Source organism: Pelodiscus sinensis, chromosome 3 (assembly GCF_052426305.1).
Source record: "Pelodiscus sinensis isolate ZL-2025 chromosome 3, ASM5242630v1, whole genome shotgun sequence".
Taxonomy (NCBI): Eukaryota; Metazoa; Chordata; order Testudines; family Trionychidae; genus Pelodiscus; species Pelodiscus sinensis.
The window spans coordinates 14,507,394-14,532,474 of NC_143054.1; the positions used below are offsets into that span (position 1 = coordinate 14,507,394).

The 25,081-nt window shown below is 42.0% G+C and overlaps 1 protein-coding gene across 2 annotated transcripts in view; it reads right to left on the reverse strand.

Moving 5' to 3' along the window:
- The window catches only part of ADGRF5 (adhesion G protein-coupled receptor F5), a 74,597-nt gene that overhangs the window by 19,277 nt on the left and 30,239 nt on the right, over window positions 1-25,081 (reverse strand). For both annotated transcript variants that reach the window (XM_075923387.2, XM_025183418.3), the window contains exons 3-12: window positions 20,644-20,707; window positions 19,325-19,495; window positions 11,414-11,593; window positions 10,274-10,389; window positions 9,172-9,230; window positions 8,012-8,160; window positions 5,828-6,040; window positions 1,962-2,177; window positions 481-645; window positions 111-326 (exon numbers count right to left, since the gene is read on the reverse strand). In XM_075923387.2, coding sequence (XP_075779502.2) covers window positions 111-326; window positions 481-645; window positions 1,962-2,177; window positions 5,828-6,040; window positions 8,012-8,160; window positions 9,172-9,230; window positions 10,274-10,389; window positions 11,414-11,593; window positions 19,325-19,495; window positions 20,644-20,707 — 1,549 coding nt within the window. The remainder of the gene's footprint in view (window positions 1-110; window positions 327-480; window positions 646-1,961; window positions 2,178-5,827; window positions 6,041-8,011; window positions 8,161-9,171; window positions 9,231-10,273; window positions 10,390-11,413; window positions 11,594-19,324; window positions 19,496-20,643; window positions 20,708-25,081) is intronic.

The window sequence follows — 25,081 nt, forward strand, 5'->3', positions numbered from 1 at the left end:
TGTCCTGCTGGACAGGGGCTCAGGTGAAGTTCCTATTTTCGAATGCTTGGCCATGTCACCTCCCGTGTCATTCTGACCAAACCAAACCGAGATGGGATGCCTTCACTTACCATTCCATGCCTGAGTAATAGCGTTCACGGTGAGCACAGACCTGGCTTCGGTTGATGAATTCATGGTGTTGATATATGGCTCCTGGTCTATAATTTTACCTTGGATTTGCCAGACGACATTGTCGTAATTGCTCACATCACTAATGCATGTGAGAGAAAAATTGCGTCCCTCGGAAACCTGAGCTTTTGAGTTGGAAGATTCTATTCTTACACTTGCTGAAAAATAAAAGAGAAATGACACTTTATTGTCCTTTGCACGAGCACAACAGGTCGGCAGAGTGGGAGAGAACAAAGACACAGTCCCTGCCCAAGGCACTTATGCTCAGCTATCTGCAATCAGACTCTAGCAGCATTCTCCAAAGGCTCTTACCTACTCGGAAATACGTCACTTGGATGTCTCTACTTGCGATAGCACCATGCCCCGTGTGCAGCTCACATGTGTACGTTATCGTGGTACCAGACTTGTCGCTTGGGCAATGAGACTGACTGGCATGGAGAGTGTACTCAGTGCAGTTTGTAGTGTTACTGGCGGTTCCTGTAATGAAATAAACAGTCCCAGGCCTGTCACTGCTGTCTGGTTAATAACTACAATAAAGCCTGAAGACACCAGACGTGTCCTGCCCATGCAGGAGTAGGCACAAGTTTGCACAGTGAGGGTATGTCTACACTACCACCCTAGTTCGAACGAGGGTGGTTAATGTAGGCAACCAAAGTTGCAAATGAAGCCAGGGATTTAAATATCCTGTGCTTCATTTGCATCTTGCTGGGCGCCGCCATTTTTAAATCCCCAGTAGTTCGGACTCCGTGCCCGCGGCTACATGCGGCACGGAGTAGGTAGGCTTTCTAATTCGAACTACCAGTACACCTCATTCCCGGGCTTCATTTGCAACTTTGGTTGCCTACATTAACCACCCTAGTTCGAACTAGGATGGTAGTGTAGACATACCCGGAGACACTCAGACTTAATTTGTGCAACACTCACAGTGGTGCACTAGGGACACAGGACAGGGCCAAATTGTGCACATAGTAGTGACACGTGCCAATTACTTAAGGTACCTAATGGCCCAGGTCTACAATTCTGACATACTGGGCAGCACATACTGCCATTGAGTCCAATAGTGCTGTTTGGGTGAGGACAAGTCGCAATGAGAACGGGTTTCAGGTTCAGGCCTGAGAGAAGTATTTTGAATCAGATGATCTTAGCATTGGCAGATTCAAGGTGTTTCCTCTAGTAAGCAATGGAAAGTACAAAGAAATACTGCAAATATTAAAGTCACCTATTTATCTTAGGGGACACCAACATTTTTAAGGGCTCCCCTGGAACTGTATTTTGGGTGTCAAGAGAGCAGGGTTAGAAATAATGCAGCAAATTTACCAAAACTACCCATCTAAATTATACCCATCAGATCTGAGAGTGCATCTATTGTGCAGGCAAAACTCCAGGGCGAAATCCTGATCCCAACACAACCAACGGCAAAATTCCCTGACTTCACGGGACCAGAATTTTACCTCACATATCTGAGTAGCTTACAATGTATGAATCCCTGTCCAAGCGCAATTACATTTGTGCATTTACAGTTACTCAGTTTGCAGTCAAACTTTATATGAAAGTTCCATTTATATACAGTTAATAAAAGGTCAGTAACGCTACGTCTACAATGCCGTTTTTTTGCAGCAGAAGATACGTAAAATGTGCTCTCATTTGCGTATCTTCTGCCGATCCTGTGGTTTTGCAGCTATAATAGTCCCGTGTAGATGGGGCCATTTGTTGGGGGGAAAAAAAGCCTTTAGCACAAGATCCTGTAAATCTCATTTTTTGAGTAGTATGTGAGTGTGAATATTTTGTCTTACCGTAATTATTTATTGCTTCATTTGTTCTCCAGTTACTAGTAAAGGATTGTATATCTCCAGCAATGCAACAGCTCAGCAATACTTTGGTACCATTACATACAACGTCCATCTTCTCTGATGACACTATATCTATTGGTGTGATGCTTATATTGTTTGTTATTTTAAATGTCACCATGTAACTCAGAGTGATCTCCTTGAAATTGCAAATATAGAAGCCTGTAAAGGAAATATACTGTTTTACTGCTGAGAATTCATTCTGCCTTCATCCCCAAAAGCAACGAAAAATAGGTTTAGCTATTCACCACCTAATCCAACAATAGCGTAATCATTTTAATCCCTTGTTGGCTGTCATAACCTATGTGATAATGATTCATGTCAAGCTTCCATTGCTGGTGGTAGGTGTCATAGGCCCACTGGGACAGTGGCACTGTGAGGGGAACAACGAAGTATGACATGTACCTCTTCTACAATGGACCTAGTACCAGAGCTCCCATATCTGCCCCTCAGTCTCTCTCTCTCTCTCATTGCTGGCAAACAAGCGTACCATTTATGGGAGGTGAGGGAGGAGGGTGCTACCAACTTTGAATCCCTGGATTTCATACTTGAGGTCTGCTTAAAGCTGCATACCCTGACTCTAGAGGCAGGTCTTAACTGCAACAGAGTTTGAGTTCTTGCAACTTTGCCTTTGGGGCAGGAAGTTTGTTATAAAAAGAAGGAGTCAGGGTGATTAAGAATAACAAAAGGCTGGGTAGTCAAGTAATTGAAGGATTGTTAGATCATCATGAAAACATTGCTGGGTACTCCACTTAAAAGATAGGAGAAAAAAATAGGAATGAGTGTTGTGCCGCTGGGATTTGCATTTGAATCACTGCTGTTAAACTTAAAAATACCTTTAAAAATAAGTGGTCCTGGAGCACCTTACAGACTAACCAAAAAACCTTATGAATGTTCTTGAAAATGGGGTGAACAGTGGCTAATCCAAACTGACTGCAAAGAGAGTTACAAAGGGATCTCACAAAACTGGGTTATTGGGCAACACAATGGCAGATGGAATTCAGTGAAAAGTAATGCACGTAGAAAAATAAAATCCCATCTATACATACAAAAATGATGGGGTCTAAAACAGCTGTTACCACTCAAGAAAGAGATGTTGGAATCATTGTGGATAGTTCCCTGAAAACATCTGTTCTATGTGCAGTGGTAGTCTAAAAAATAAAAAGCTAACGGAATATTGGGAATCATTAGGAAAGGAATAGATAAGACAAAATACTATATGGCCTCTATATAAAGTCATTTTATGCCCGCATCTTGGATACTCTTAGATGGTCGTCCCATCTAAAAACAGATGTATTGAATTTGGAAAAGGTACAGAAAGGGCAACAGAAATGATAAGGGGTAGGGAACAGTCTCTATCTGAGGAGAGATTAACAAGACTGGGACTTTTCAGCTTGGAAAATAAATGACTGAAGGGTGGAGGGGATATGTTAGAGGTCTCTAGCTTCTGTTTGCCAGAAGCTGGGAATGGGTGACAGGGGATGGATCATGATGATTGCCTCTTTTGAAGCACCTGGCATTGGCCACTGTTGGAAGACGGGATACAGGGATAGAAGAATCATTGATCTGACCCAGTCTGGCCATTCTGATGTTCTTATATAGAGCTGAAATGTATCTGGCCCCTGCTATACACTACTAGACCCCACTCCCCTTAAAGAGCTGAGAGCGAGCCCAGGACTCCTGATGGTGTCTCTCTCGCCATAGTAACAAAGAAAGAATATACATTAAAATTTTAAGGCTAACCGCTAAGTGCATCTGCACTGCACCCTAAACTTGAAATAAGATACGCAATTTGTGCTATGCAAATTGTGTATCTTATTTCGATTTTATTTTGAAATAAGCTATAGGGGACCCCCGACTTATGACTGCCCAGCTTACAACCACCCTGCTCCGGCCGACGTCTCAACCCGGCACAGCTCCCAGCTGGCTCTGGGCCTGGCACACTGGGTACTACAACTTCCAGGAGGCAAAGGAGGCTGAGAACAGAACCCTCATTTTAACATTGCGCCTATGGGAAATAAGGGTTCGACTCATGACGGCTTGACTTACGACAGTTCTCCAGAAACCAATTAGGTCGTAAGCGCAGGGGTCGCCTGTATTTTGAAATTTGGTACATCTACATGGCACCAAATTTTGAAATTCTGCTTTTTCGAGCCATCCCTTAACTGTCATGCCACAAGGTTACAGGGATGGTGAAATAGCACATCTGTTATTTCAAAAAATATTTCAAAATAACAGGTGCGATCCTTGGACGTGGGGTAGCTATTTCGGGATACCTCTGGCATCCCAAAATAGCCATGCAGCATAGACATACCCTAAGTTGTTGGCCAAAAAAAGTAGAGTTTTCCAGTGCCTTAGTAGCCCCTGGCTAGAGGTGATGTGTGGGGAAAGGGAGGGTGATTGGGTTGGTTTCCCTCCCCCCATTTGGTGCTTGGCTTGTACTGAGCATGCTCAGTAACACTGCTGAAGCCTCTGTCCTCAGTCCACCCATCATGCTCTCACTCTCTTCTCCCTCCCCCCATCCAAATCTGAAATGGCGCCCGTGCTGGCAATTCCACTTCTCTCTCTATCCCTCAAGTTTGCAGCCTTATCATTTCTCCTTCCCCTCTACTAAATAGTGCTGGATTTTCTTCCCTTGCTTCTCCAAAGTCCATCTTCTCCCTCCTCTACTATTCCTTTGTATCAGCCCAACAGACCTCTTGCCTTGACCACTGACCCTCATCTTCTCTGGCTTCCCAAATTGTTACCAGCAGGCCTGCCGACGGGGGAGGAGGGTCAAAAGGGGCAATTGCCTCAAGGACTGGCAATTCTAAAGGGCTCAGGAGACCTGCTTGCCACTGCCACTGCAGTGGCAGGGGCAGTGACTGGAGTCCCGGACCCTTTGGCCAGCTCTGTGGGCCGATGTGGGGGAATGCAGTGCCAACCAGGCAGCGTTAGGGGCTGTCTGCCACAGCCCCCTCCTTCCACCCGAGGCCCCGCACACATTGACACAATTGTTAGGCTCCTGGTCAAGGAGTGACCCCCACCCACATTGACCAGGAGCCTAACAATTCTGTTAGCACCCTTGGTCACCAGTCAAAGTACTGCTGCAAAAAACACCTCCATTGCCCGTGTCCTTGAGGAGGCCTCTGGCTTCACTCTGACACAAAGTTCTGCCTAATAACACTTAGCTTTTGAGAGAGGTTTGCATGGATAGAACTCAAAGCACTTTACGCAGGAAGTAAGTACCATCACTCCCTATTACAGATTGGGGGAAATTGCCTGACCACGATCACACAGTAGATCAGAGTCAGAGCTGAGACCAGAACCAGCAGTTCTTATCTTCCTGTCCAGTCCACCTCACCTGGCTCCATAACTCTAAGATCTAATAGAACACCCATTTTCAAAGGGCTCTCTACACAGTAACAGTTTAATTGTCTATGGAATCCTATGCTGTTACTTGTTATTATAATATAATACACGCAGTTAGTTGGCATTACCTTTCATAAGCTGGTCTGATAGCACTTTATAGACTAACAAAATATGTAGATGGTATCATGAGCTTTCGTGGGCACAACCCACTTCTTCAGATGATCAGATACCATCTACATGTTTTGTTAGTCTATATAGTGCTATCAGACTATTTGTTGCTCTTTTCTGTGACCGACTAACTCGGCTACCCCCTGAAGTTTCATAAGCTGATTCATTAAAGAAACTCAGAGGAAAATGATGGCAGGAAAGGTGCCTTTGTCCTGTTTTAAATAAATAGAATATATTTATTTCTTTGCCAGTTCAAATAATACACTGTATTAGCAAGAGGGACACAACCGTACCAGTATCAGCCTGTGTAACATTGGTAATTTTCAGAATTGACTTTGTGATTCCATTTGTCATTTCCGTATGTATTAAATGCCGACTGCTATTCGAGATGACAAGTCCAGAATGCCACCAGGTCACATTCACTGTATCAAAACTTCTCTCACATTTCATTATTACCGTATCACCCTGGAAAATGTCTTGGGGGGACACAATGAAGTTGGATTCACCTGGAAAGGCAAGGAGAAACATGATTTATTTTTGTATTTAGTACTTCCACTGACATTTACCTAGCACCTCCCCTCTCAAAGGAATCCTAAGAACCTCACACATTATACATACTCAATGTCAATGATATGTAGCCACCTCGGGGGTTCAGGACATCAGCTAGACAGATGACAGGTGCATAGGGATCAGTTTTGAGGCCAATTTTATTTAATCTTTTTATCGCTGATCTTGGCACCAAAAGTGGAAGTTTCCTAATAAAATTTGCGGATGACACTAAGTTGGGAGCTATTGCCAATTCAGGAAAGGATTGGGATATCATACAGGAAGATCTGGATGATCTTGTAAATTGGAGTGATAGCAATAGGATGAAATTTAATAGTGAGAAGTGTAAGGTTATGCATTTAGGGATTAATAACAAGAATTTTAGTTATAAGCTGGGGACACATCAGTTGGAAGTAACGGAGGAGGAGAAGGACCTCGGAGTCCTGGTTGATTATAGAATGACTATGAGCCGCCATTGTGACATGGCCGTGAAAAAGGCTAATATGATCTTGGGATGTATTAGGCGAGGTATTTCCAGTAGGGATAAGGAGGTGTTAGTGCCATTATACAAGGCATTGGTGAGACCCCATTTGGAATACTGTGTGCAGCTCTGGTCTCCCATGTTTAAGAAGGATGAATTCAAACTAGAACAGGTACAAAGAAGGGCCACTAGGATGATCCGAGGAATGGAAAACCTGTCTTATGAAAGGAGACTCAAGGAGCTTGGCTTGTTTACTTTAACCAAAAGAAGGCTGAGGGGGGACATGATTGCACTTTTTAAATATATTAGAGGGATAAATACCAGGGAGGGAGAGGAATTATTTAAGTTTAATACCAATGTGGACACAAGAACAAATGGATATAAGCTGGCTAGTAGGAAGTTTAGACTTGAGATTAGATGAAGGTTTCTAACCATTAGAGGAGTGAGGTTCTGGAATGGCCTTCCAAGGGAAGTAGTGGGGGCAAAAGATCTATCTGGTTTCAAGATTAAACTAGATGGGTTTATGAAGGGGATGGTTTGATGAGATAACATGATCTTGGTAACTAATTGACCATTCATTATCAGTGGGAAATAGGTCAATGGAGGGATGATAGGAGTTACTATAGAGAACTTTTTGGGTGTCTGGGTGGTGAGTCTTGCCCACATGCTCAGAGTTTAGCTGATCGCCATGTTTGGGGTCGGGAAGGAATTTTCCGCCAGGGTAGATTGGCAGAGGCCATGGAGGTTTTTCGCCTTCCTCTGTAGCATTCCTTCAGGTAGGAATAAGAGATCCTCCGGAAAAGGGCTTTATTCCGGAGGATCGCGCCAGTCTAGACGCTTTTTTTCCGGCTTTTCCCCAAGCTGGGAAAAAAGCGGCGGACATGTTTATTTAAATCTGCGGGGGATATTTAAATCCCCCGCGGATTTCCCTATACTGACTTACCTGATTTGCATCCCTTTTCCGGAATTTGGGGCCAGTCTAGATGTAGCCCACGAGTCTATGAGCACACTGCCCAACAGCAAAGTGAAAATTCTGGGCAAGGGTACTAGGGCAAACCTCAGTGTTCAGTAAAAGAACTGAGCATAGAACAATGTGCATAGAACAGACCAGTGCACGAGGCCAGAGGTGCTGATCAGCCTCAGTTCTGATCGGTCGCGTAAGGACTTGCCACAGTGAGCCCTTGCACTGAACAACACAATCCTTGATTTATCTCCTGGTGACAGGTTTCTTGTTGTCAATAGAAGATGCTGTGTGCTACACAGGCTAGGACAGCTGGCCTATTCATTTCCTCCATGGGAGCTGTGCTGTTTTGAAGGTCTGGTCCCAAGTGTTTAATAGTATTAGGCAGCTCTGCAAATTATTGTTCCCATTATTTCCTGTACTACAAATGATTGTTCACAAACTTCTTAAAGTAAATTCATAGCACACATAGTAGATCTTAAATCTTACCTGCTTTTTCTATTGAATAAAAAAAAGAACTAGAGTCTAACATATATGATGCATTTAGTAAGCCTGCTATGTCTCCATTAGCATTTCCAATTTGGCTGTATGTTTCTGGGGCAGCTCTGACCTCATAATCCACAATAACACTTCCATTTCTAAACAGAGAAAAGAATAAAAAAAAAGTATTGATTTGAAAACCCAGCACTTAGGTAATGTGTCCTATACTCAGATCTATGAACAACCATTAACTAATGACTCTCCCCAACCTCTTTATGAGATGTTTACTTGCCTTCCTTCTGTCTTCCATTCAGTGAAATTCACTACCATGCAGAGAGTCAGCACAAAAGCACATGAATGAGTTTGCTCCTATTTTGAGAAATAAAGTGCTGCACAAGCATCTGCATAGGGATGGATTTCACTCCAAATTCTTTGTATTCACTTTAACTATAGAGAATTCCATCTGTTTGCATTTCTAGCATGCCTGTCATACTCTCCTCTGAGGAAGTGGGTTTTGCCCACGAAAGCTCATGATAATATATATATATTTGTTGGTCTCTAAGGTTCTTCAGGACTACTCGTTGTTTTTCATAGTAACTACAGGGCATCTTACCGGCTGTGTCTACACTGACGCAAACTTGCACAAAAGCAGCCGCTCTTGGGCAAAAATTTGCTGCCTTTCTACACTGGCTGCATGTTCTTGTGCAAGGAAACTGACATTCTACTGTATGAAATCAGAGCTTCTTGCGCAAGAACTATGACACTCCTGCTCAGGAATAAGCCCTTTTGCACAACTGTTCTTGCGCAAGAGGTCAGTGTAGACAGGCAATTTGAATTTCTTGCGCAAGAAAGCCCTATGGTTAAAATGGCCATCAGAGCTTTCTTGCGCAAGAGAGTGTCTACACTGGCATGGATGCTCTTGCGCAAAAGCATATCTCTTGCACAAAAGCACATGCCAGTGTAGACGCTCTCTTCTGGAAGAGTTTTTGCAGAAGAACTCTTCCGCAAAAGAGTTTTTGCGCAAGATCATGCCAGTGTAGACGTAGCCGGTACCCTGTTTTGTGTCTCCAGAATGTGTGTGTGGGGGGGGGGGGGGGGGGAAAGACAATAAGAAAGAAGGGCTCATGTCTTCTGAAAAACAAAAAACAACCCAAAGATGTTTTTCTTACCTGAATCCGGTGACTCTTGCTGATATGAAGCCCGGTAAAGATTTGTAGCCAGCTGTAAACTGAAAAGGAAGAAATAGATTGCACAATGGGAAACCTCAATATATTTTTCATGGAAGCTTCAAATCTATCATTGGTAACTGGAGAGCTGACTTGATTTCAGCAAATTGGAACTCAGAATGTAAGCTCTGATACAATGAGGCTCCTTTCATTTATATGCTGTGATTTACACCCAGGTGATGGTGATTTGTATGAGACAAATAATCTGACATTTTTAGTGCCTGTAATCCTGAAAGATCTTTAAATACTTTACAGCATATCTGCATATTTGAAATCAATAAGATTTTTGTCATAGATTCCCAGTGGAAGCAGTAACTGGCTCTCTCTAAACTCATATATATGTGTTTATATGACTGGCATTACTGATGTATCATATGCTTTAATGTATTTATCCACACAGCGCCCCCATGAGGTAGCAAGTGTTATCACCTCCATTGGACAGACAGGAAACTGAGGCACAGAGAAGCCAAAGGCCAGACTTTTCCAGGTATTTAGGCTCCTCGAGGTGCAGGTACATGCACAGTCGTCTTTCCAAAAGCACTGGTGTTAATGGGAGTTATGCACCGTCATCCATTACCAGACACCATACCTATGCCAAGGGCAGGCAGTGTGGCTTAGTTGATCAAGCACTGTACTAGGGTTCAGGAAACCTGATGTCTATTCCAGTCTCCACTGCTGTGTGACTTTGGCCAAGCCACTCAATCTCTGCAGACTTCAGCTTCCCTATCTGTAAAAGCCATAAGGATGCTGACTGCCTTTGTGAAGAGCTCTGAAATCTACAGAGGAAAAGAGTTGGATAAGACCTAGATTTTTTGCTATTATTATGTTTTACCAAAGCCAGAGTATGTTCCCCTATTGCCAGTCTTTGGTACATGTTACAGATTTCTCCCTTGCTGTCCACCAGTGCAGTTGTGTCTCCCTACCTCCTACTAAAAATAATGTTCCCATCTCACAAGCAACCCCACTTATTTGGACATGAATAGCCCTCATATTGTATAGACAGTGGTTTAGCAAATGCATGTGTTTTTAAAAGCCAAAGACGTACGGCATCTTCCAAATCTTTTGTGTATTTCATATACAGTTCAGACGAGGAATTCCGAAGAGCATCCTGGAATGTGACATTGAGTCTGACTGACATTTTTATTGGAAAAGCAGAAGTGCCTGTAGCAAAATAAAAACAAAACAAAAAACAATAAAACAAAACTACTTTGAACAAGAAAAGAGTCACAATCAAATGCTTTCAAAGTGAGATCTCCCCAAACAGAACTCTGAATCCAGATACACCCAGACCTTAGGGGTGTTTGAGATTCAGGCTTCTCGCCATGGGGGGTGTTACTACATAGCAAGCTAGGGTGCAAAGTTACCACACTTTGGCTTCCTGCACAGTAAGGTCTTGTATGGACACTGCTATAGTGCACTGAAAGTCCTGAAATGTACTTTAGCTACTACACCATGTAACACATAGGAAGTCAAAGTGGACTCCAGAACTTTTAAGGTGCTGTAGTGGTGTACACATGAAAAGTTACTGCAGACCAGGCTAGCCTGGTGTAGAATTACACCATGGCTTATAGTGCAGTAATGTCCCACATAGACAAGCCCTTAGATATCAACCTAAATGTCTTAAATAGCTCTTGTCTTCATAAGGAGTTGAGTCACATCCTAGGTCTGAACATTTCCAAACTTTGGGGTTATTCTGAATCTGGACATGACATTGATTTACAAATCATGAAATTAAAAAAGACAATACATAGTGGGTTCTTCTTGTTTGCTCTCTGTTTTTATGAACATTTAGGGGACCCTCTGGTTACGTTTTCATGCTTCCCTCTGTAATCACAAGGGCTAGAAATTGACTTGCTGCAAAGAAAGCTGATGTTACTACATAATCCATGATACCAGAAGCTGGGACTTTAAGCAGAACACCACCTAATAGAGATTTATGATAAAATCATGAGTGTTGGCAACACTGCCCCATGATTTGAATGGGGCCAGTCGGATGCAGATGGAGAGTTGCATGCTGGGAGATGTAATTCGCAAGACACATTTTCCTATTCAAAATAACAGCTGGAGTAAGTAGAAGTATTGTGCTTGGTCCAGGAATCACATTTCAGCCAGCCCCACGGATGCATAAAGCTCACTTCTCTCTCCTGAGTCAATGCCATACACTACAATACTAAGCATACCTTACCTCCAGGCTGATGCTGACAATAGGATTCTTGAGAAGACAATAGTATGAGACAGTCACAGATCTCCTCTGCTCTTGGGATGGTACCTGGGCAGATAGGGTTGGCATGGCACACAGCAGCTGGCCAGCTATACCCAGGTTCACAAAAACAACGGACCTCGTTCTTACTGATGGAACTGCATACTGGTATAGATAGAACAGAAAGTGGGTGGTAATGATGTGTTATTCATAATAGTTTGCACAGCAAGCTATTCCCTTAAGTATAGCCACCCTGCTGGATGTGTATGCAAAAGTTTATACAACATACCGTGCATCTTAGTTATTCACTAGCAAGATATAATCCCAGATACCTTGAAAATCCTGTTATATTTGATCATGAGCAGCTAAATAAGAGGGTCTCTTTGGGGGCCAAGTCTGATTCATTATTTAAAAGTTTTCTTTTGAGTATACAGCATGGACCAAATGCGACCTTATTTCAAAATCGTGGATCTGTTGTATTGAAATAGTCCTGCTGACCTATGAGAGCCATGATAGTTTTAAGGTTAGATATTTCACCAACCACTTGGGCTAAAAACAAACAGCATGCATCATCTAAGCCAGTGGTTCCCAAACTTTTCGGCATCACGTCTCCATTTTGATTTTTGAGAAACCTTCACGCCCCACCCCCAAAGTAGTTGCAAAACTTGTTGAGGAAAAAAAAAAGAACCCATTTAAGAGCAGAGCAGGCAGCCCTTTTAAGGCAGCGGCCATTTTGAAGTCTGCCCTAGCCAGCCTGAGCTGCACGTGTTTCGGCGGATGCCCAAGTGGATGGACGGACTGGGCTCTTTCTTGGAGGGGGATCGATGGGGGGGGGGGATTGGGTCACCTCGCGCCCCCCCTGGAATTTCTTCATGCCCCCCAGGGGGGTGCGCCGCCCAGTTTGGGAACCCATGATCTAAACTGTTTTCAATAATGTGTTGCTGTATTTCTAGTAAGATATTGAACCATAAAGTGATATCATTCTGATTGCTATCTTGAACTTTAAAATTCAGCATCAAAAGAGCACTCTCAGAAAAACAATGTAGACACATATACTTCATGTCATCTAAAATTTAAGCCCTGGCTTTATTGCTGTTAATGAGACTTTGGCTGCTAAATCAAAGTTAACTTTCAATGTAATAGCATGAAAACTGCTTTGAACTGAACTGTTCTGTATAAACTAGATCACGGACAAGAAACACTTGGAAAGATGACCACGTGTTTAGAACTAGCATACACATCCTTTCATTGCTCCTTGATTGGAGGTTAAAAAAAAACAGTTCCTGCACTATCTATCTATATTTTAGAGGGGGAAAAAAACAGTGAAGATAGTATCATGAGCTTTTGTGGGTGCATCTGAAGAAGTGGGTTGTGCCCACAAAAGCTCATGATGCTATCTACATTTTTTGTTAGTCTCTACAGTGCTGCAGGACCAGTTGTTTAAGTTTTTAAATTACAAACTAACATAGATACCCCTCTGAGACTTTTATATATTTTAGAGAGTTTGTGATCAAGAACTCCACCTAAACAATAAGAACTAAGACCACCAAATTTGGAATACAGCTGCCTCTTATCATAGCTGAAAGCAGTGTAAAGGTTTGGTTGTGACAGGAAAATGGGTGGCTAGAATGAAATTGCTTCTCATAAAACCAAACAGAAAAGAGATAGAATCACCAAATCAATTATAGTCCTTAAAATTGACATAACTGAGCAAATGTTGAAAGAGACTGAAACAAGATGAGCCAGAAAAATAGGATGAACCTGGAATAGGATTGCTTGTCAAGAAATCTTACATAAAAGAGATAAAACAAAGACATTTGGAGTGGTGCTCTGCTTTGGCATAGGAAAACCAATGCTTAAGGTTTGAAAACTTGAATAAAATGTTTTTGGAAACCAAATTAACTATAGTCCTTTTTTGCTAAAACATAATGATAAGAGTGTATAGGGATGAAGAAAAAATACACTTGAAGGAATTCCCATTTTTAAAAAATTACAAAAAAATAAACACAAATTTTAACAATGATTTTTTAAAGAAATCCAAAATAAAAATTAACGTAATAAAAAAAAATTGGATCAAGGAAAATGATCCTATAGTTGGAACCCTCCTTCCACAGGAAGTTATGGTATCCTCTTGCACTGAGGATACATCTCTGGAGGAGGGAACTCCAGTCGTAGGAAAAGGCAGTGTTAGGAATGGAGGATTCGATCATTAGAAACATAGATAGGGGGGTTTGTGATGACCGGGAGAACCATATGGTGACTTGCCTGCCTGATGTGAAGGTTGCGGATCTCCTGAGACATCTAGATAGTCTTATGTGTGGTGCAGGGGAGGAGCTGGTGGTCATAGTACATGTAGGTACCAATGACATAGGGAAGGATAGGAGAGAGGTTCTAGAGGCCAAATTTAGGCTGCTAGGAAAGAGACTGAAATCCAGACCCTCTATGGTAGCGTTCTCTGAAATGCTTCCAGCTCCATGCGCAGGGCTAGGTAGGCAGGCAGAGCTTAAGAGTCACAATGGTGTAGAGAGGAAGGGTTTAGATTTATTAGGAACTGGGGAAACTTTTGGGATGGGGGGAGCCACTTAAGGCCATTATGGCCATTTTACAGATAGGGAAGCTGAAGTCTACAGAGATTAAGTGGAGGGAGCCGATACAGGAAGAATGGGCTCCACCTAAACCAAAATGGAACCAGACTGCTGGCACTTAATATTAAAAAGGTCGTAGAGCAGTTTTTAAACTAAGGACTGGGGGAAAGCCGAGAGGTGTGGAGGAGCACATGGATCAGACAGAGACATTTATTAGGGGAGGTTCTATTAACAGAGGTGCTCTATGTTTTAGTCAGGAGGAGAGGCTGGAAGTATGGGTCGGATCAGATGAGACACAAGCAAAAGAAAAAGAGTCTAATACATCAAGAAATGGCAGACAGATAAATAGTGACAAATTATTGAAGTGCTTATACACAAATGCTAGAAATCTAAATACAGGTAGCCCCTGAGTTATGAAAGCATCCATTTATGACCGTTCGTCCTTACAACCAACCTCCCATTAAGTGCGTTCCTGAGTTACGAACACAATCCTCACTTACGAACAGAGAGGTCACATTTAAATGAATGGGGTCTGACTTCCGAACAGATTGAGTTATGACCAAGTGCTTGGTATGTAACTTGTTCATAAGTCGGGGACTATCTGTAGTAAAATGGGTGAACTAGAGTGTCTAGTTTTAAAGGAGAATAGTGATAGAAATGTAGCCGTGTTAGTCTGGGGTAGCTGAAGCAAAATGCAGGACAATGTAGCACTTTAAAGACTAACAAGGTGGTTTATTAGATGATGAGCTTTCGTAGGCCAGACCCACTTCCTCAGATCAAATAGTGGAAGAAAGTAGTCACAACCATATATACCAAAGGATACAATTAAAAAAAATGAACAAATATGAAAAGGACAAATCACATTGCAGAACAGGAGGGGGATGCAGGGGGGGGGGAAGGAAGGAAGGTAAGTGTCTGTGAATTGATGATATTAGAGGTAGGGAGAGTGGGATGTCTGTGAGTTAATGGTATTAGAGGTGATAATTGGGGAAACTATCTTGGTAATAGCGACGAGGAGTCCTGTGGCACCTTATAGACTAACTGAAGTGTAGGAGCATAAGCTTTCGTGGGCAAAGACCCACTTCGTCAGATGCATGTACTTTATCTTGGTAATGGATGAGATAGTTCAAGTGTTTGTTGAGTCCTTTTTGGAAAGTGTCAAATTTTAACATGAATGACAGTTCAGAGGATTCCCTTTCAAGTGCAGATGTAAAAGGTCGGAGGATATTGATATAACAGGCATCATGGAAACTTGGTGGAATGAGGAAAATCAATGGGACACAGTCATACCAGGGTACAAAATATATCGGAAGGACAGAACAGGTCATGGTGGTGGGGGAGCCGCACTATACATGAAAGAAAATGTAGAATTAAATGAAGTAAAAATCTTAAATGAGCCAAAATGTTCCATAGAATCTCTATGGATAGTAATTCCATGCTCCAATGATAAGAATATAGCAGTAGGGTTATATTATCAACCACCTGATCAGAACAGTGATAGTGACTATGAAATGCTAAGGGAGATTAGAGAGGCTATCAAATTAAAAAACTCAATAACAGTGGGGAATTTCAACTATCCCCATATTGACTGGGTACACGTCACCTCAGGATGGGATGCAGAGATACAATTTCTTGATACCTTAAATGACTGCTTCTTGGAGCAGCTGGTTCTGGAACCCACAAGGGGAGACAGTATTCTTGATTTAGTCCTAAGTGGACCATAGGCTCTGGTTCAAGAGGTAAATATAACTGTATCACTTGGAAATAGTTACTATAATATAATAAAATGTAACATCCTTGTGGTGGGAAAAACACCTCAGCAGCCCAATGCTGCAGCATTTAATCTCAGAAAGAGGACCTACACAAAAATGAGGAAGGTAGTTAATAGAAATTAAGATACAATGACAAAAGTAAAATCTTTGTAAGCTGCATGGAAACTTTTCAAAGATACCATAATGGAGGCCCAACTTAAATGTACACCCAAAATTAAAAAAACACACTAAAGGTATGTCTACACTTGCACCCTAGTTTGAACTAGGGATGCAGATGTAGGCATTTGAAATAGTAAATGAAGAAGGGATTTAAATATCTCACACTTCATTAGCATGATCTTGTCGGCGTGTTACTCTGAACAAGAGCAGTTTCAAAAGTGAAAGTGCGCGCTGAGACACGTTAGTTCGAACCAAACCCCTTGGTTCAACCTAACGTTATTCCTCAAAAAATGTAACTAACATTACTCAAAAAATGTAACTAACATTACTCAAAAAAATGAGGAGTAATGTTAGTTCAAACCAAGGGGTTTTGTTCAAACTACTGTAATGTGTCCCAGCACGCACTTTCACTTTCGAAACAGCTGTTGATCGGAGTAATGCAATGGCGAGAGCATGCTAATGAAGTGCGGGATATTTAAATCCCCACTTCATTGACTATTTCGAATGCCTACATTTGCATCCCTAGTTCGAACTAGGGTGCAAGTGTAGACATGCCCACAGAGAACCAAATAAGTGCCACCATGGCTTAATAACCAGGTAAAAGAAGCAGTGACAGATAAAAAGATATCTTTTAAAAAGTGGAAGTCAAAACCTAGTGAGGAAAATAGAAAGGACCATAAACTCTGTCAAATTAAGTGTAAAAATATAATAAGAAAAGCCAAAAAAGAGGTTGAAGAACAGCTAGCTAAAAACTCAAAAAATAATAGTAAAATGTTTTTAAAGTACATGAGAAGAGAGATTAAAAAGACTGGGAGTTTTCAGTTTAGAAAAGAGGAGACTAAGGGGAGATATGATAGAGGTCTATAAAATCATGTCTGGTATGGAAAAAGTGAATAAGGAAAAGTTATTTACTTATTCCCTCAATAAAAGTACTAGGAGCCACCAAATGAAATTAATAGGCAGCAAGTTTAAAACAAACAAAAGAAAGTTTTTCTTCACTCAGCTCATAGTCAACCTGTGGAACTCCTTGTCAGAGGATGTGATGAAGACTAGGTCTTTAATATCGTTCAAAAAAGAGTTGGATAGATTCATGGAGGTTAGGTCTATCAATAGCTATTAGGCAGGCTGGGTAGGAATGGTATCCCTAGACTCTGTTTGTCTTGAAATGGATGATAAGAGAGGGATCATGTGATGATTACCTATTGTGTTTGCTCCTTCTGGAGCATCTGGTATTGGCCACTGTCAGTAGATAGGATATTGGGCGAGTTGGACCTTTGGTCTGACTCAGTATGGCCGTTCTTATGTTTTTATATTCTAAAAATAACACTGTATTTTTGTAAAATACAATCATTTAAATAAAGCATGCACATTTTCCCTTTATTTTCCACTTCCCCCCCCCAACACCTTAATTGAGTTAGGGACCTGAACAATACCAGGTAAATCTGCTAGTTTTAAATACACAGTGTCTCGGGGGCTCCCATTCTTTATGAAAATTGGCATATGAAAATGACTATGCATAATTTGAAGATGCTTTAGGCAAAAGGCATCATGTTTCATTATTTTTAAAGTTACGATCTGTGGAGTGTGTATTTTTCTTTCTCGTGTATCACTTTTGTATGTGAAGTTAGAAATATGAAGTGTGGATCTATCTATCATTTTATCTGCTAATGTGGGCCATTACTTATACTCTGGAAACAATGGCTGAGTACTCAAAATAACAATCTGTAAACGGTTTTATTTTTCCTGTAAGCTCAAATTCTGGTTGGTCCTAGAAAGACATGTGATCCTACCACCTGATACTGGAATGCATTTTGAATCTTGTATATTTCCACTGGGATGAGGAGGTTAAACAAATGGTTCCTGCCTTTGGAAAAGTGTTTTTAAGGAATGGAAAGCAATCAGGGTTTTTATTCTCAGCTGGCTTTTGAAATTGCCTCCCCGCTAGAGGATACAAATGAAGAAACCTGAAAACAAAGAACTCTAAAGAATTTTAAAACGCTGTACTCTTAGGCCAGAGAGAAAGAACAACTAACTCTGTCTTGAAAGATTTTACCCAAACCAATGGCAAAGGGTGAGGAACATGCTTTGAAACAATTTCTCTTAGGGCACGTCTACACTCTTCACACCAGAGATCGACATTCTAGTGTTCAATTTCGCAGATTCGATTTAGATCTGTGAATTGAATGCTGAGGGCAGTTCCAGCCAGGACCGGTATTCCTTGCAGCCAGGAGGAGTAAGGGAAGCCAACGGGAGCATTTGCTCCTATCTGCCTTCTGCTGTGTGGACGCCACCAAGCTCGGTTTAAGGTAAGCTGATTCCAGGTACAAATTCTATCTGAAGTGTATTAGGCTTAATTTGTGTGTTTTGTTTATTTTGGCTTAGTGACTTACTTTGATCTGTCTGTTTTCACTTGCAATGACTTAAATCCTACATTTTATGCTTGATAAAAACATTTTTGTTTATTATCAAGCCCAGTGTGAATAAGTGTTACCCAGGAGCGGAAGTTGGAGAGAAGCAACCACTGTGCATATCTCTTTTTCATTGATTAAGAAGGCAAATGTATACATTTTCTTTGTGTAAAACTTTTATACAGAGTAAGACCTTTATTTGGGGTTTTGTCCTCTTTTGGGGGCTGTGATTCTGGGTGCTATCAAGACTCTATTGCTGAGCCCTTCCAGGGCTACGCTGGTTCAGTGTGTGTTGATCTGCTGGGCAGCTCTTACTCCAATTCTGTGCCCCAGAGGAGAGGTAGGCAGGCTCAATGGCACGGCCATCACATTGGGTGACTGCCCCAAAGGGACCTGTGTGATCCTACCCATCACATGTGGAGTGTTTGTATTTTTTGTCTCATCTTTTAACTATCTAAAATATCAAATAACTGAAATTTTACATACTAGCAGCTGGGAAAATAAAGGTTCTTCAATTCTTTGCCTGTTAATAATGTCCTTTGGAATTTCACTGGAAAGAAAATTAGCTCAAGAAGTGTGTGTTCACATGATAGGGACAAAGTATAGCCTCTTAGGAGTGATTTAAATTCCAAATTACATTAGAGGGAAGTAAATACTTTGAAAATCAGTACTGCAGCTTCCTGAAGCATAAAAGTGACTCAGACTGCTATTCGTGTTGTGGCATTAAAACCATGATTGAATGTTTTAGCACCAGGTTTCTCAGGTTCCCTCCCTTCCTTCGGCAGTATCACTGCAAGGGCCAGGAAATGCTGCTATCTGTGATTTTTTTTTCTCTTTTGTTGGGTGCTTTCCCACTTAGTAGGTAAGAGGGACCACTTTGCCTTCACTTGTTGCTATGTGCAAATGTGAAGGCAATCCAATTACTGGCAAGCCATTGAATTGTTCAGAACATCAGAAGAGCGACCTGCTCACCGGTAGTAATGTTGATGCTTGAAATGTTCGCCACTGCATCTGAAGTGCTCACTTCAACTGGAAAACTAAGATTCTGTAAATCATCTTTGATGAATTCCAAGAGAGACATATCTGTCGAATTGATCTGAATGACAATAGCGTATTCCTTAGGGGAAAGGCCAGGTGCAGCTACTGAAAAGAAAAAGGATGAGTGTGTTAGGGTGCATTATAATAACGGAAGGCTTACAGACTAGCATCTGTGGTTCCTATAGCTGCCTATAGCTAACAGAGTGTCCAGTCATTATTTCTGAAAGGGGATACAAAGGAGCTGAGAGTAACAGGAACCCCATTTGAGTGGTTTGAAATCTGTCAGAGTGAAAGGAGTTAAAATTCTCTCTCATTCCTTTACCCCGTTGGCCCAACAATTGTATTAGTCCTGAGTAAATAGCCATTGATCTCAGATCTGCTAAGAGGTTCATTCTTTCTCCCAAACCATTTACTTGACCTCCATCGTTGTGTAAGCGGAGGCTGAAAGAGCACTTCCCCGGCCTCCAGAGACACACTGGGAGAAAAGGCTTCAGGCACTGACTGGGTTTGCATAGGTCCACAGCATCATGGTGCTGCTTTGTCAAAATCATCACTTGTGGCTGGTTTGGGGATACAAATCGCTCTAGTTCCATAGCACTCATGGTATCAGATGCCATCAGGGTTCTGGGGCTGGAACTGGGGGTGCGGGCTGCTGCTCTGTGCTCTGGGTTTGGGGGCTGTAGCTGTGCGCTTGGGGGCTAGGGTTGGGGATCTACTGTGGCTATGTAATCCGGCCCTGCAGTACAGGGGACTGAGGCCATGTGCTCCAGGTGGTGGTCAAGGGCACTGCAGTGCCACTGCTCACTCTGGGGGTAGGGTTGTGGGGGGGCACTGCTATGGTGTTGTCTGCCCCATGCTTCTGGGCTGAGATCAGGGGGAGTAGGTTTGGGGGATGCACTGGGCAGAAGAAAGGGGACAAAAGGGTACAAGTAGGGGTGGGGCTTTGGGAATAAGGGGCGGGATCAGCAGCTAGTCTCCCCAAACCACCAGTTCATCTGCCATCCATGTGTGCAGTGTAGATATATACCAAGTGATCAAGGATGGAAAAGGGAGGTGGTTTAAGCCATTCTTCTGGGGAGGAGCTACAAAGTAACATCTATTTAGTCACTTTCAACTGTGATTGGCCACAGGGATTGCACCATAGCGATTCACGCTCTTGATCCGTGCCACTCACTATTTCTAGGAAAGCCATCCCAAGGGAGCTGTTCCCTGCTGCCAAAAGGAGACCTGCTGTCACACCAGTGTTTACCTACCCTGTCGCTTCTGCCTGTGCAGCTCTTTTGGGACGTTCTCCACTGCTCCATTTTCACTGTCAGGCTGAAAGAAGAAAGCAATTGTATGAGCTTATGTTTTATTTTATTTTATTTTGTTTTATTTTATGACTTTACCTGAGCTGCTGAAAACAGAGAGGACACTGGAACCCTATCAGTTTGCAATTGCTGGTCCATCATCTTTTGTAGACACTTTCACAGGTTAAAAACGCCAGTGGTTTCACGCTAATACACTTTCATTGTCTTATATTCTCCTTATTATTACTGATTACTTGTATACTCCTCATAAGTGTGTCTCAGGGTGAAATTCACCCCAGCACAAGGCATATGGGACACTTGAGTCTGAATGCACTCTATGTGCTTTACAGAACTGACGCACATGATCTCTATCTCAGAGAGATTAACGGTCTAATTTTAAAAGTGACATGACCAATTACAACAATAGAGGGGAGGGGCAAGGAGCCACAAGAGCCATAATAATAAGACCATCCTGTTACTATGGGATCATATTGAAATTTCTATTATTTGTACTCTCATGATAACCTAACTCACCTTTGTTGGTAAATCTTAGATCATTTTTTGCCATAATGATTTATGATGGCAAAATAATACTTTGTATTAAAAGATCAATGTGAATTGGCTTGTCCCTGCTTTCATTAAAAACCTCCCTGGCTTCGCTCCAAGGAGTATTGGGCTCATAGGTATATGTACAATATAGATGGAAATGTTTTATAAGGGGATATTGCTACTATGAGCAACCAAGCAGGAGCTGTTGTTTCGTAATGTGAGAGCCCCAGACTGTCAGACAATGAGAGATAATCAAAACACAGAATCCCATCTCGTTTTTATTACTGATCAAATCAAACCAGCTCCTGCCCATCACCTGAAAACACTGGGAAAACAGAACACCAGGGACAGCTGTACCCATACTCTATGGACAAAATAAGATGGAAACTGTGTACTTAAAGTTATAGAACTTCAAAATAATCCTCACCATAATCATATTTGGCCTTCAAGACCATTGTGTCTGAGCACCTCCCAATCCTTAATTAATGCATTTCTCCTCATAAGAGCTTATGAGGTAGCAGCATTTTACTAGGGGAATGGAGGCACAGAAACACTAATGCTATGTCTAGACTGCACATTATTGTGCAAGAAGATATGCAAATGAGGTACAGCAATGAATATTGCTGTGCCTTATTTGCATACCTAATGAGCCACCATTTTTGCGCAAGGGGCTTTTGCGCAAGAAGGAGCTGTCTACACTGCTCCTTCTTGCGCAAAGCAATCCTCTTGAGCAATAGCGGTTCTGCTGATTTTTTTCAGGCAGAACGGCTCTTGTGCAAGAGGAGGTTTTTGCGCAAGAAGGAGCTGCATAGACATAGCCTAAGGATATGTCTACACTACAGAGTTTTTTCAGAAAAATGGCCATTTTTCCAAAAAACCTTAAATTACTTCCACACTGCAATTGTGTTCTTCTGAAAGAAAATTGGAAGAACAGAAGGGATTTTTCTGACATTGGTAATCCTCATTGTACGAGGAAGAAGCCTTTTTGCAAAAGAGCTCTTACAGAAAAAGGCGTGTGTGGAAGGGGAAAAGGGAGTTCTTTAGAAAGAAGAGGAAAGAGGAAAAAGCACAGGTGCCCTGGTAGCTACTCCATCCAAAGTAATCACAGCTGAAATGCGAGATAATGTCCATTCAGTGTGGACACTATCTTTTGAAAAAGCAGATCACTTTTTCGATGCACTTGTGTGTGGATGTGCTTTTTTGGAAGAAGGTTTTTTGGAAGATCTCTTCTGAAAAAAGGTTCTTCTGAAAGAAGCCCACAGTCTAGACATAGCCTAAGTGACTTAAACAAGGACACATTGTGAGCATCTGGAAGAGTAGGGAATTAAATAAAATGTCTCCCAAGTCCCAGGCTTGTGCCCTAACCATTGCACCAACCTATCTCTTGCTCCACAGTATGTCAATGTTTGGCCATGAGAGCGAGAAGATGCTACCTGTGAGGTGCTCTCACCTGAGTCTCCTTAACACTGTGTCTTCAGAAGATGAGCTAAAACTGATTCTACTGGGACATCTTTGAGGGCCCCAGATTCTGATTCCTCATCAAAGGCTCTTAAGTAAAGTAAGTTGTCAAGGGATAAGAGGGAAGATCCTCTCATTGATTGATAACTGGTTAAAAGACAGGAAACAAAGGGTAGGAATAAATGGTATGTTTTCAGAATGGAGAGAGGTAACTAGCGGTGTCCCCCGAGGGTCCATACTGGGGCCAATCCTATTCAACCTATTTATAAATGATCTGGAGAAAGGGGTAAACAGTGAGGTGGCAAAATTTGCAGAAGATACTAAACTGTTCAAGATAGTTAAGACCAAAGCAGACTATGAAGAGTTTCAAAAAGACCTCACCAATGGCAAATGAAATTTAATGTTGATAAATGTAAAGTAATGCACATTGGAAAAAATAATCTCAACTATACATACAATATGATGGGACTAATTTAGCTACAACTGCTCAAGAGAGTGATCTTGGAGTTCTTGTGGATAGTCTAGGAAAACATCCACTTAATGTGCAGTGGCAGTAAAAAAAGCAAGTAGAAGGTTAGGAATCATTAAAAAAGGGATAGAGAATAAGACAGAAAATATCTTATTGCCTCTATATAAAACCATGGAATGCCCACATCTTGAACTCTGCATATCAATGTGGTCGCCTCATTTCAAAAAAGATATATTGGCATTGGAAAAGGTTCAGAAAAGGGCAACAAAAATGATTAGGGGTTTGGAATGGATCCCATATGAAGAGAGGTTAAAAGACTGGGACTTTTCATCTTAGAAAAGAGGAGACTAAGGGGGGATATGATAGAGGTCTATAAAATCATGTCTGGTATGGAAAAAGTGAATAAGGAAAAGTTATTTACTTATTCCCACAATAGAAGAACTAGAAGTCACCAAATGAAATTAATAGGTAGCAGGTTTAAAACAAACAAAAGGAAGTTTTTCTTCACTCAGTACACAGTCAACCTGTGGAACTCCTTGCCAGAGGATGTGGTGAAGACTAGGACTTTAATAAGGTTCATAAAGAGTTGAAGAGATTCATGAAGGTTAGGTCCATCAATGGCTGTTAGGCAGGATGGGTAGGAATGGTATCCTTAGCCTCTGTTTGTCTGGAAATGGATGACAAGAGAGGGATCATGTGATGATTACCTATTGTGTTTGCTCCTTCTGGAGCATCTGGTATTGGCCACTCTTGGTAGATAGGATACTGAGCTAGATGGACCTTTGGTCTGACCCAGTATGGCCGTTCTTATATTTTTATATAGGTATCAGATCAGACACCTATTTCACAGGCCATCACTAGCATAGCACTTGAGACAGAGAGTAGCCGAGTACATATGGGGGCTTCCAACTGCAGTACAGGATATGTTAATTTTATAGCATACCCTAAGATGTGCTGGTACCGTTCTTAGTAATGGGTGAAGAAAAAACAAGTGGCAGGAAGTTTACATCTTTGTCAGTTTGTGGAACTTAACTAAAATCTGTATTTACAGAGTGGGTGAATAACTTGGCAACCCTTAAGATACCTCCTCACACAAAGGAACAATATGATGTGTGATTACAGCTGGTTCCTTCTCAGATTGCATCAATGCTGATCGTAAAGCTTCCCAACACACATTTTGTTGCACAAACAGGGATGCTAGCCTTTCTCTGGCTCACCTCTCAGCTTGAACAGTTACATGATGCCTACCTACGTCCAATTCCTCCTTCACTTTGAGGCTAGAGAAAGAAGTGTTATGTTCCTCTCCTAAACCATTGTAGTTTTGCTGTGCACAGTCATCAAGAGAAAGCTGCAATTCAAGAATTAGTGAAAGTGGCTTGTTAAGAAAGGGCTTTGGGATCCTTCTGGATTAAAGTTGCTATATAAATAATAGGCGTGGGGAACTGAAAACTGGGTTAGAAGTACAACCTGTCACATTAAATCCTAAGGGGTTGCCTGGTCCTTCTCCCCCCGGCCAAAAGTGATTGATGTCCTCTGCAGAAGGCCAGCCTAGTGCAAAGTGGGGTGAGCTGGGCAGTAGGGATGTAAGCGACTAGTTGACTATCCGATAAGCATAAGCTTATGCTTATCGGATAGTTGACTAGTCCCTCAACTAATCGCTTCTCCCCACTTGTTGCCTCTGTTAGAGAGGTCACAATGGGAGGGAGCAGGAACTGGTGTTGGGGGGAGCGAGCTTAAAAGCTGGTTCCTCCCAGCACTGTCTCCACGGGGGACACGGGAGGCAGAGGAGTAGTGGGACTCAGCTCGCGCCCAGTCCCAGACACTACACCTCTGTTTTTTAAATGTATTAAGATTTAATACATTTAAAAGGCAGAACAGCAGCGGGGTTAGCTCCTGGGGTTGGGAGCTAATCCTGCTGCAGCTCCC